Genomic DNA, 13,127 nt, shown 5'->3' with positions numbered 1-13,127 from the left:
ATGTGTCATTGTTTTTAAATAGTGTAAAAAGGAGAGAGGGGTACCATCAACTCAGATTGTGGGTGAATTTCTTGGATCCCACCCACCCCCCGTCCCACCCCTTACTTGGGTTACATCCTTTATTAAAGAAAACTATATGTTAATGACACATGCTTTCTTTCTTATACCCACACCTTCAGGAGAAACTGGAGCATCAGTATGCACAGAGCTACAAGCAGGTCTCAGTATTAGAAGATGATTTAAGTCAGACTCGGGCCATTAAGGAGCAGTTACATAAGTATGTGAGAGAGCTGGAGCAGGCCAATGATGACCTGGAGCGAGCAAAGAGGTAAGTGAATGATGTGCATTTTGTTAGAATAACCAAAGTTGGCAATCAGTGATTAAAATTTGTTTTTAGGCTCAACCTATCACCTAGATCTTAGTTCCAGAACATTTCCTTTTGGTATTTCATGTCACCTGTAACTTGTCACATTGAAACGTACCAAAAATCCTTATCTCCCCAGATAATGCCCTTCCAGGCTTTTCTTTCTGTTTTTCCTTTTTTCTTCTTCTTTCAGGTACCATTGTTGATCCTGTTGGTTTTTCTTTAAAACATTCATTCCTCCATCTTCCCTGTATGTTCTCAGAACTACCACACTTCTTGAAGGTCCTCACATCTTATACCTGAATCCTGCAGTTAATTCCTAGCTGATCTGTCTTTAAATTTTCACTGCTTTTTATTCTCTTCTGTTTTAATACTAATCAATGAACTGTCTCAAAATAATGCTTTTATTATGATTTTGCTGAACAGCCTATAGTGGCTTGCCATTACTTTGCCAAGATTGCATATATCTATAATTAGTTGTTTCTTAACCATTCCAAACTTAATTCCTATTACTTTACAATTATTGTCTGATATTCCTTTCCTTAGTATCTGAGTGACACTTAAATGCTTGGCATGATGCTAGAGTTGAGGATACAAAGATAAGCTAGCCAGTGCCCTTGGGCGTGACAGATAGGGACAATCCACGTGATAAACACTGGTACAGGAATGTACAGACTGCTCCTGGGCATAGAGAAGGGCACAGCTAAAGTACTCTGGTAACTGGGGAAGCTGAGTCTGCAAGGAGGAGTAGATGTAAACTGGTGAAGAGAGAGGTGCGAAAGCAGAGAGGCAGGAAAGTGCATGAGGTATTAATATTTCACTTTGAAGTGTGTAAAGACAGTATGGCTGAACAAGATGAGACTGGAAAATGTTTGGGGCCAGGTTGTGGAGAACCTTGTGCTCGACTATGTTTGAAAGTCATTCTGTAGGCAAAGAGGTGCTCCTTAAGAATTTTTAAACAAAGGAGTATTATCAGATTGTGATTTGGGAAGATAATACTGAGGAATTGAAAGTAGGGAGGAGGAGATGTGAAGGCCATTGAGGAGTAATCCGGGTGATGGATGAAGAATTAAGCCAAGGGCAGAAGATTGGAGGAGAGCAAATGGAATTGAGAGGCATTTTGACAGTTGACAGGAGGTGGTAAAATTGAACATGGCATTGAGCAGTGGTCCCCAACCTTTTTGGCAGCAGGGACCGGTTTCGTGGAAGACAGTTTTTCCATGGACAGAGACGGGGTGGGGGGTGGAGTGGAGGGGGGGGTCAGGCAGTAATGCGAGCGATGGGGAGCAGCAGATGGAGCTTCGCTCGCTCTCCTGCCGCTCACCTCCTGCTGGGGACCCCTGGCATTGAGAGTTCTAACTTGAGGTTAGGAAATTTTATTTCTGTAGCACATAGTGGGTAGAGGGCACATAGCAGGTACCTGTCAATGTTTGCTGAATAAATAAGATGAGAAATGCAGGAAGAAGAAAAGCTTGGTAGGAAGAAAGTAAATAGAGTGGGACCTGGGACCGCGTTTTAAACTAATTCTTAGTTAATTCTTAACGTACTCTAAAACTATTGAAAAGTTTTCTTCCTGAAAATATGTAAACTTCATTGACTCATGTTTAAAGTCCAATGGGGAGATATAAACTGTATGATAAGTAGGCTTCCTTTAAGAAACTTGAAGGAATTTAGATGGGAATTTAAGAGAAAAGAATACATCGAATGGCCCCAAATGATAGTAGAGACACTAAATGCACCAGAGGTCAGAAGGGGGCGAGATCATTCTCTTTTAACTGGGCCAGGCTTTCTAGGTCATGAAATGGCATGAGATAAACTGACAGTTTCCTTTTGTAGTAGCTATTTGCACGTTATTTAATTCATGGACTCTAATTTTTTTTTTTTTTTTAAGGGCAACAATAGTTTCGCTGGAAGACTTTGAACAAAGGCTAAATCAAGCCATTGAACGAAATGCATTTTTAGAAAGTGAACTTGATGAAAAGGAATCTTTGTTGGTCTCTGTACAGAGGTTAAAGGATGAAGCAAGAGGTAAAATTTATACTTAAAGAATATTTATTACCTTACTGTCCCTGAGCCAGAGTGCTAAGCTAGCTTCAGGATCAACTTTTTAAAGCTACACATTTATATGCTTTTGTCAAACACTATGCTAAGTACTCTTAATCTGTTTATTCAATATCTACATCATCAACTCTAGGAGGTAGGTATTATTGTCCCCATTTTATAGGTCAGAAAACTGAGGCACAGAGAGTTTGAGTTGTCAGTAGGGATTCAAACCCTGGTCTGTTTCCCAAAGCCTTAACAGCTACCACTGTGCATATATACTGCTTGGTTTGTTTGGATTTTTTTCCTTTTTGCTTGTCCTAAATAATTTTGTCATGCACATATTAGCATTACATATGTATACATATTGCTGTATACATATTATACATGTAGAGAATATATACTTTCTTTTAAAATTCTCCTTCCCTCCCTCTTTTTTTCTTTCATGCATGTTAGAATGCAGAATATTGTAAAGAAGAAACTAAAAGTCTCTGTCAATCCCTTTATCTTGAGAGAACCCACTAAGAGTTTGGTGTGTTTCTTTCCACTCTTCCCTGTGACTAAACATAAACATACCTGTATATTTTTTTTCTTTATATAATTGGAACCATGTTATATATACATATATATTTTTTTCTATACTCCTTTAATATAGTGAATGTAATCCATGCCATTAAAAAAATCTTTTGAAACAGGTTTTTAAAAATGTATAATATTCTGTTATATATGATTTTTTTTGATGGGTCCTTTATTATTGGTGGTTAATTTTTTGCTGTAAATAGTGCTGTAAATAGTGTCCTTGTACATAATATTGGGGAGTATCTTTGATTTTCTTAGATTCTTAGAAGTGGCAAAGGATATAAGTATCTTTAATGGTTGTAACGGATGCTGCTAAATTACTTTTTAGAAAGTTGGTAACTTTACACTCTGGCAGTGACTGAGTGTCCTTCTCACAATGTTTGCTAGTATTGTGAATAATAAAAACAGATTTTAAAATTATTTAAAAATCTATTTGAAAGTTGAAAATTGATATCACATTGTTTTTAATTTGTAGTTCTTTGGTTACTACTTGTGAAAACTTTTTGCTAATGTTTACTGGCTCTTTTAAAAATTGTTTTTTCATGACTTTTCCTTTTTTGGGGGAGGGTTTATTCATCTGAAGAACTCCTCATAATTTATATAATGTATAAAATATTAACTCTATCCTATTTATTTTTAAGTTTACAATTCTGATTAAAAAAAAAACACGTAACATAAAATTTACCATCTTACCCATTTCTAAGGGTACAGTTCAGTAATGTTAAACTATGTTCACATTGTTTTGTAGATCTCTAGAACTTTTTCATATTGCAGAATTGAAGCTCTTTGCCTATTGAACAGCAAATTCCCATTTCTCCCTTCCCCAGCCCCTGGCAACCGCAGTTTTACTTTATCTCTCTTTTTTTTTTTTTAAATTTAAATTTATTTATTTATTTATTTATGGCTGTGTTGGGTATTTGTCTCTGTGCGAGGGCTTTTCTCCAGTTGCGGCAAGCGGGGGCCACTCCTCATCGCGATGCACGGGCCTCTCACTATCGCGGCCTCTCTTGTTGCGGAGCACAGGCTCCAGACGCGCAGGCTCAGTAATCGTGGCTCACGGGCCCAGCCGCTCCGCGGCATGTGGGATCCTCCCAGACCAGGGCTCGAACCCGTGTCCCCTGCACTGGCAGGCAGATTCTCAACCACTGCGCCACCAGGGAAGCCCTCTCTTTTTTTTAAAGTAAATTTATTTATTTATTTTTATTTTTGGCTGCCTTGGATCTTCGTTGCTGCGTGCGGGCTTTCTCTAGTTGCGGCGAGCGGGGGCTACTCTTCCATGCGGTGTGCGGGCTTCTCGTTGCGGTGGCTTCTTGTTGCGGAGCACGGGCTCTAGGTGCGCGGGCTTCAGTAGTTGTGGCATGCAGGCTCAGTAGTTGTGGCTCACGGGCTCTAGAGTGCAGGCTCAGTAGTTGTGGCACACAGGTTTTGTTGCTTCGAGGCATGTGGGATCTTCCTGGGCCAGGGCTTGAACCCGTGTCCCCTGCATTGGCAGGCAGATTCTTAACCACTGTGCCACCAGGGAAGCCCTGCAGTTCTACTTACTGTTGTTAGGTATGACTACAGTAGTCCCCCCCTTATCCGAGGTTTAGCTTTCCATGGTTTCAGTAACCCATGGTCAGCTGCAGTCTGAAAATATTAAGTGGAGAGTTCCAGAAATCAATAATTCATAAATTTTAAATTGTTGTTCTGAGTAGCTGTTCTGAGTTGCTGTTCTAATTGCTGTTCTGAGTAGCAGGATGAAATTTTGCACCATCACGCTCAGTGGACGTAAATCATCCACTGCGGGTCTTGGAACATATGTTCCTCAGATAAGAGAGGGACTACTGCACTCTAGATACCTCATATAAGTGAAATCATACAGTATTTATCTTTTTTGTGACTGGCTTATTTTACTTATCATGTGTCCATAATGAACATGGATGTGCAAATATCTCGGTGTCCTACTTTGATTTCTTTTTGATATATACCCAGGAGTATGGTAACTTTGTATTTTTTTTTAATATAAGCAAGTATTCTGTAGGTCAATTGCATAACTGGAAAAGAAAACATTAATTTTGGGTTAAAAATTCAATATTTCAAAACAAAACAATTTGCAACTATTTTGACTACTTTCTTTCTAAGACAAAGTATTTCATAGGCTAGTTAGTAAAAAAAAAAAAAAAAAAAAAAAGCCAACCCATTTAAAATGACAAAAATGCACTTCATTGATTTTGTAATAATCCCCAGACTACATCATCATTTCAAAATAAATGCAAATGAGTTGGTAAAGAATATTTATTTTTGTGTCATATATGTTCACTGTGAGTTCTACTTTGGACCTCTGCCCTATTTCTTTTTTCATATAGGCATAAATAATTGTTCTGTTAAGTTTATAGCATTTTTAAAGTCTAAATGATCATGTAGACAGTAGGGTTGTTGTCATTTTTATTCCCCTGGAAATAAAAATTGTTAAATAGGAAATTCATTTTTGAGAAGTAGTAATTTAGGAAGAGTGTCTTTATGCCATTTCAGATGTGAATTTGCTTGATGTATTTTCTTCCTCTAGTGAATATTACTACTTTTGCAACATTTTACAGATTTAAGACAAGAACTAGCTGTTCGGGAGAGACAGCAGGAAGTAACTAGAAAGTCGGCTCCCAGTTCTCCAACTCTAGACTGTGAAAAGATGGATTCTGCTGTCCAAGCATCACTTTCTTTGCCAGCTACTCCTGTTGGCAAAGGAACAGAGAACAGTTTTCCTTCACCAAAAGGTTTGTAGTGTCTTTTCTTTTTGAACCTGTGGTTGATTATCCACTTAAGAAGCTTTGCTGGTGAAGCAGGGTTGCTAAGGTTTAAGCAATCATTTTAATTTTTTTTTTTTTTGGCCATGCTGTGTGGCATGTGGGATCTTAGTTCCCCAACCAGGGATCGAACCCATGCCCCCCTGCATTGGAAGCACGGAGTCTTAACCACTGGACCACCAGGCAAGTCCCTAAGGAATCATTTTAGTTTAAAAGTTGGTTAAATCTAGCACTGTGTGAAGCAGAAGGCATTGGTCTCCTAGGCCAACTCATACGTAGGAAACAGTGCGATGAGGGCTACATTTAAGACAAGAGCAGCTTAATAAATTGAAATTTTAATAAAGGTTTTTAAGGGAAGTTTATTTTTTGACTATAGCAGTAATACATGTTCATGTAGAAAAATTTAAAAACAAGAGAAAAAATAAAATCCATCTGCAATCTTAGGGCTCAAAGTCAACTCTTATTAACACTTTGAATTTTTTTCTATTGTGTGTGCTTTTTTGTGTTTGTGCCACCTTGTTACACACAAGTTTTGGGATCGTATATATATTTTTTAATTAATTTTTATTTGAGTATAGTTGCTTTATGGTGTTGTGTTTGGGATTGTATTTAAATGCAGTTTTATTTCTTTTGCCACTTGACATATCATGGGAGACTAGAATGCTTTATACACAGAAAGTACAGAGACTCACTGAGTTACCATTCAGACTTGTCTAAGATTGGCTTGGGTGGACATGTCCATTCTATAACATGCCTCAGTAGCTGCCACTTTCATAGGTGATGTTCAGAGTAACTGATGAATAGTACAGAAAGAATATGCCTTTTGCCATCAGTCAGGGTGTTTTTTTAAATCCAGGTAAGCAGAAAAACGATTTAGTAGCCACTAGATAGAACGTTAAGAATGGAACCCTGAAGCTCTCAGTTGAGATTTATTTAGTTTTTGCAGCTTGGAGATCATATTTCAGCTACTTCCACTCCCCTATACTTTCTTCTCCCCCAGTGGAAGCTGTCCTTCACACTTTTTTTTTAAATATAGGACTTTATCTTTCGGAGTGATACGAGAAGGTTTCTGTCTGGGCGGTTAGTGCAGTTAGCACTCCATATTTGTGCTGCCCAACACAGTAGCTACTCCAATGTGACTATTTAAATTTTAAAATTTTATTGATTTAAATGAATTAAAATTTAAAAGTGAGTTTCTAATTGCGTTGGCCACATTTCATGTGCTCAGTAGCCCTTGAATAGATAATTCACCCTATTTTCGTCTTTTTATGAGGTGAGGGTAAGGTATGTGAAAATTCTATGTAGTTACATTATCGATTGTACTGGTAAGTGCTGACTCTGCTGCTGAGGATACAGAGCAGGCAGTATATAGATCACAGCAATCGTAAGACGCGCTCATTTTTCAGAATGGCTGCTTGTGTATTTGAGGACCTTAGAATTACTAGCATTTGAGAATTAACAAAGCTTTGCTTTTATGTTACTAATTAGAATTATGCAGATAAATTCTGAAAATTCTTTAGTTGAGCACTAATCAGAATAGTCTGGAGCCTCAAGGGGGTGTCAGTAGGACATAGAGCTTGCTCTGGCACAGTTAAGATAATGTCAACCCTAAGGCAGTAATATTTGTCCAGACAGACAGGTTTTTCGATTGGAACTGATAGCATGAGCTTTCACTGACCTAAAAGCTGCCGTTTCATGACAAGGAAGTCTGCACAGACACAGTGAGAAGCCAGAGGTTAGAGAAATCAGTGGCAAGATTGAAGAGCTGATCTCTATGAAGTGGTCTAGCTCTAACTGTGTTTTATTGATAAAATGCCTGTTTCCAAAAAGCATTCAAGACAACTTACCATAAAAGTACAGATTTAATAATACCTAAAATATAAAATTCGAGGGGAATAGAGAAAAACAAGATCCAGAAATTCCTGCCAAGAGAAGTATAGCAGTTTATTTGTATCGCATTGAGCACCTGTTATATGTCATGTATTACTCAGGATGCGGATATCCTCAGGGGAGCATAGTGGTCTAGTAAGACTAAGTTGCTACCTTCAATGTGATTGTATTCTAGAGGACAAGGATAGTAACAGCAGCAGCAACAAAAGCATTTTACATGCTGATTACAACTCTGTAGAAAGCAGATAAAAATAATAGTAACATTTATTGAGCACTTACTATGTGCTCTGCATTTAAAAAATTTATTAATGAATTTTGGGACTTCCCTGGCAGTCCAGTGGTTAGGACTCTGCACTTCCACTGCAGGGGGCGTGGGTTCAATCCCTGGTCAGGGAACTAAGACCCTGCCTGCTGCGAGGCACGGCCAAAAAACAACATTTATTAATGAATTTAAACTTAACAACTTTATGATTTAAGTGCTATTATTAGCCCCCTTTCACATTTGGCTACTTAAGGTCACACAGTTAACGGCAGAGATGGATGTGTATCTAGCAGTTTAGCTCCAGAGCTCTTAACCACCATGCTTTAATATCTCAAAAATAAATTGAAGAAATGTGCACGACTGAAAACCTTTGCTGAGGGGCATGAAAGAAGATGTGAATAAATATCATGTTAAATACCATGATTCAGAATAGGAAGACTTAATTTAGTTGCAATATCCATTTTCCCCAAATCAATCAATAGTTTAAATTTCTAATAAAAATCCTAATAGGATTTTTAAAGTTGTGAAGTTGATTTTAAAGTTACTCTGGGGCTTCCCTGGTGGTGCAGTGGTTAAGAATCCGCCTGCCAGTGCAGGGGACACGGGTTCGAGCCCTGTTCCGGGAAGAGCCCACATGCCGCGGAGCAACTAAGCCCGTGCGCCACAACGACTGAGCCTGCGCTCTCGAGCCCGCGAGCCACAACTACTGAGCCCGTGTGCCTAGAGCCCGTGCTCCACAGCAAGAGAAACCACCTCAATGAGAAGCCCGCGCTCCCCGCAACCAGAGAAAAGCCCACGCGCAGCAACGAAGATCCAATGTAGCCAAATATAAAATAAAAATTAAAAAGAAAACTTTATTTTTAATAGTTACTCTGGAAGAGTAAATGTGCAAGAATAGTCAATAAAAGTTTGAAATAGGTTAGTAACAAGAAGAGGCTTTGCCCTTTAGGAAATATATTTTAACACTATAATAACTAAAGCAGCATATTTCTGGTAAAATAGACAAATAATTTAATGGAACTTGAAATGTATAGAGAATTCAGTGTGTGGTTTTAGTGCCATTTCAGATGAGATAAGTCTTTTTCACTAAGTGGTATTACAACAATTAGATACCCATTTGGAGGGGAAAAATTTAGATATTTGATGAGTTTTTTAGAAAAACATTAGGAGAAAATGTGGGGAACAGTTTTATTATGTTGCAGTGAGGAAGCTCAAGGCTTCCCCCCAAACCACAAAGTTTAAGAGATAAATGTCACACTGGGAAGTACAACATATATAAGAGAAAAGGTGAATATCTATAGTGTATAGTGCCCTTGCAAATTGATTAAAGACAACCCAGTAGAAAAAAGTGCAGAGATTAAACAGAGGACTTCCAGAAAAAAAGATTCAAATGACTCTTGATTAGGGAAACAAAAATTAAAACAAAGTGACTGTCAAATTGGCAGGAAAAAAAGATGTCTAATACTATTGAGGGCATTACCATTCAGACTGCTGATATTGGCACAACCTAGAGAACATTTTGGCAGGATATTAAGGTGAAAATATGGGCATATCCTCTGAATCAGCAGTTCTATTTTTAGGAAGCTCCTCTCCAGAAATACTTGTCTAGATGTTTTAAGGGTATATGTCCTTTCAGCCTTGTTTATAATGATGAAAAATTGGATATAATCTAAACATCCAATGGAGATATTTGTGGTATCTCCACTTTATACTTTATCCACAGTTTGGAATATTATATTGATTTTTCATTGAGCGTATATTGCTTTGTAATATGAAAACCCAAATGTAAAGGGAACTGCAAGAGTAATCACTCACCTTTTACCTTTCTCTAGCTATACCAAACGGTTTTGGTACCAGCCCACTGACTCCTTCAGCTAGGATATCAGCACTAAACATCGTGGGGGACCTCTTACGGAAAGTAGGGGTAAGCCTTTAATTATTTATCACTAGGTGTTTCAGCTGCCAAGGTGATGAATTATTTCTTAATTTGCAGTGAGGGAAGAAAAAAGGATACCTTCCTGTGGTAAAGTCTGTAATTAAGCTGAGAAGCCGGAGCATCCAGTGATCAGCTGAGACTGTGAACATCTCCAGGGCTCAGCCTTGCCAGTGCCTCTGCAGAAGGTCCCTGCGCTTAGCTCCCAAGTTCCCACTGGGCTTTCTTCAAGTTCCCCCTGGCTGTTTCTAAAGCATCGTGATTCCTCCTACTTCCTCTAAGGCTGTGTGTCTTATACCGCCCTCTGATCCTTTTCTTTGCTCTGCCTGCTGTCCTCCTGGTCATCCCCGGGCTTTTTCTTCATAGGACTTCCGCATTGGCTCGTGACATGAATTTCTGCTCTTAGTCATACACGTCTTTGCTGTTTGGCCCCCTCAACTCCAGTGCTGTCTCCTTGGCTCTAACCTTGCATTCCAGAACATTTTGGCTTTTGGAATATTAAACTTGGTTTTATGCTTATTCAGTTTTTTACTCTGTGTAATACCTACTCTTTGACCTTATTGAGAGCAGTACTCTTGTTTTGATTTTTCGGTTATCTCTTGCTTTCACTTTGTTCCTACTCATCTGTGATCCACGGATCGCTTACTCTGCCACTGTTGACTCATGGGCTCTTTGGCCATGGAGGAGACCTGTAGCCTGGATCAGTCAAGGAACTGGATTTCTTTCCTGCATCCAGATCACAGGAAACAGTTATATGACCTTGTGGATTTTTAAGCCACTATAAAGTTAGCATTTCTAGCATTAGTCAGTTTTCTTTCCTGTTTCCCTCAGTGACTTTTATTTCTCTTTTCAATAATCTACCCCTGAAACTTCTCACTATCCACCTCCCCTTCACTTATTTTTTTTGTGTGTGTGACTCTTTCTGAAAAAAGCAGAAATTGCATTATACTTTACATAAAGAAGAAATGGGAGGCCAAGATAGAAGGTCCTATTGTTACCTTTTCTGGCTCATAAAATTATTGTCTGACCATCAGATTAACTCTAAATCTGCATTTTAAAGTTACTATAAAAAGTAATGTGCACAAATCATTCATACAGTACATAGAGTAATCTTCCCTTACTCCTAACATAATCTTCCTTTAACCTAGCTGTCGTAAGAGTTGCATTGTAATAGTTTAACCTATTTGTTGTAACCTATAACTTGAAGTAATGTGCTTGCTTTTCTGTATCTTAACAACTTTAAGCAAAAAGATGAGGCATTTAACTTACATCCTCCTAATTTTTTATTTTTTGTTCTTCTGTTGGTTATTTTTATAACTTTAAATAACATGCTTAAACCTATGTTTCTGAATTTATTAGACTGTATCTCAGCTCCCTGTTGTGTGTGTGTGTCTCTGTCCCTTCTTGAGCTCTCCATTGGTTGGTTCTGAAAATTAGTCAACAGCACCTAAAATATTATGCCTACATGTATATTATTTACTGAATAATCATAGAGGAGGAGCTGGGCTCTAGGGCTCTTTTACTTGTGCTGCTCAACAGGTGTTTCAAGCATTTTGTTCTTTACCTATTATTTACTCAAAACCATATTAGGTTTTTTCATATTTGTATCACAGTTGACATGTATGTCTTTTTTTTAACATTTTTTTTTTAAAAATTATTTATTTATTTATTTTATTTTTGGCTGTGTTGGGTCTTCGTTTCTGTGCGAGGGCTTTCTCCAGTTGTGGCAAGCGGGGGCCACTCTTCATCGCGGTGCGCGGGCCTCTCACTGTCGTGGTCTCTCTTGTTGCGGAGCACAGGCTCCAGATGCGCAGGCTCAGTAATTGTGGCTCACGGGCCTAGTTGCTCCGCGGCATGTGGGATCTTCCCAGACCAGGGCTCGAACCCGTGTCCCCTGCATTGGCAGGCAGACTCTCAACCACTGCGCCACCAGGGAAGCCCAACATTTTTTTTAATTGGCCATCCTTTTTATTATTTTCACCGCAAAACAATTTTTACAAGATCACAATAAAATAAATAAAAAGAAAAAAGCTTCTAAAATCCTGTCATTTCAACAAATTCAACCATTTTTATTTTTTAAAATTACATTCAGCCTTTGTATGCATATATAATTTGTGTATCATTGGATATTTTTGTTATCATGGGTCTTAGCATTTCTGATTACCTTTGTTTTCTTGTGGAGCAAAGAAACACGTGCTTTGCTATATCTTGTATCTTCCGGCTTCTTATTTACTGAGTGCTCTGATATGCTTCTAGGGCTGCTGCACTGCTGTCAGCCTTGAATTTCTCTTCATTATACTCTTGGGTTAGTTCTGCCTGTTCCTGGACCCCACGTTGTCATCTTTGTTCCCTGTTTTGCTTTAGTACCTTAAGTAATTTATTTAGAAATGGTGCACGGAAGTTGAACTTAGAGTCCTTGCATTGTTTACACATTCAGCTGACAGTTTGTCTTTTAAGGTATCGTTAGAGTTTTTGGTCTGCTATTATCCTCCAGCCCCTGCATACTTTTATGAATATTTCATTTTCTACTTCTTCGTACTACTTTGTCCACTGACTTCACCTGGAAGCCCCATTCCCACTCTTGCATCCTCTTCCACTGAGAAATCAAGGCCATCTATTTAAACTTTGTTTTCCTCTCTTAACCTTCTTTTAGTACTCTCCTATTATTACCTCTGTGGCTGTTCTTCCTTTTTATCTCAGTGGTAAAAGTATCACATTCCTCCCATGGCTAATTTTGTCCCTCTGTGCTTTGGATCTCATTCCTTCCAGCCTTCTCATCTTTATGTCTCCTGTATCTTCAGACTTTTACTATATGTTTTAATATTTATATGCAATATTTATGTATAATGTATTACATATATATACTTTATATCTACTATTTATACTTTATATCTAATATTTATATATTACATATTATACAATTTTTTTTTTTTTATTATACAATTTTTAAACCTTAAAAGCAAAAATAAAAGCAGCTATTCTTTCCTTTTACCCTACGTCTCTCTTTAGCTGTCATTCTGTTTCTCTTTTCCCTTCCCAGCCAAGTTTTTGAAAGCATGTCTCCATTTATTGTTAGCATTTTTGATGGCATACTCACTCCCCAGATAGCCTAGTCTGGGCTCTGTTTCCTGCTCACGCCACTCAAATTGCTCACTGATGATCTCAGTGCTGTCAAATCCAAGGGATGCTGTTCTGTCCTAATTTTACTTGAAACATTCATCACTGACTTATTTTTTTGAAATGGCCTTCTTTCCTCTGCTTTTCTGATGCTGTGTCGCT

General features: G+C 38.2%; 1 protein-coding gene across 3 annotated transcripts in view; it reads left to right on the top strand.

Annotated features, from left to right (window-relative positions):
- NDEL1 (nudE neurodevelopment protein 1 like 1) overlaps positions 1–13,127 on the top strand; it is a 34,709-nt gene that overhangs the window by 11,523 nt on the left and 10,059 nt on the right. For all 3 annotated transcript variants that reach the window (XM_057536027.1, XM_007166343.3, XM_007166342.2), the window contains exons 4-7: positions 180–328; positions 2,256–2,392; positions 5,560–5,733; positions 9,748–9,839. In XM_057536027.1, coding sequence (XP_057392010.1) covers positions 180–328; positions 2,256–2,392; positions 5,560–5,733; positions 9,748–9,839 — 552 coding nt within the window. The remainder of the gene's footprint in view (positions 1–179; positions 329–2,255; positions 2,393–5,559; positions 5,734–9,747; positions 9,840–13,127) is intronic.

This window comes from Balaenoptera acutorostrata, chromosome 20, assembly GCF_949987535.1.
Source record: "Balaenoptera acutorostrata chromosome 20, mBalAcu1.1, whole genome shotgun sequence".
NCBI lineage: Eukaryota > Metazoa > Chordata > Mammalia > Artiodactyla > Balaenopteridae > Balaenoptera > Balaenoptera acutorostrata.
This window is presented reverse-complemented; position numbering and strand designations above follow the sequence as displayed.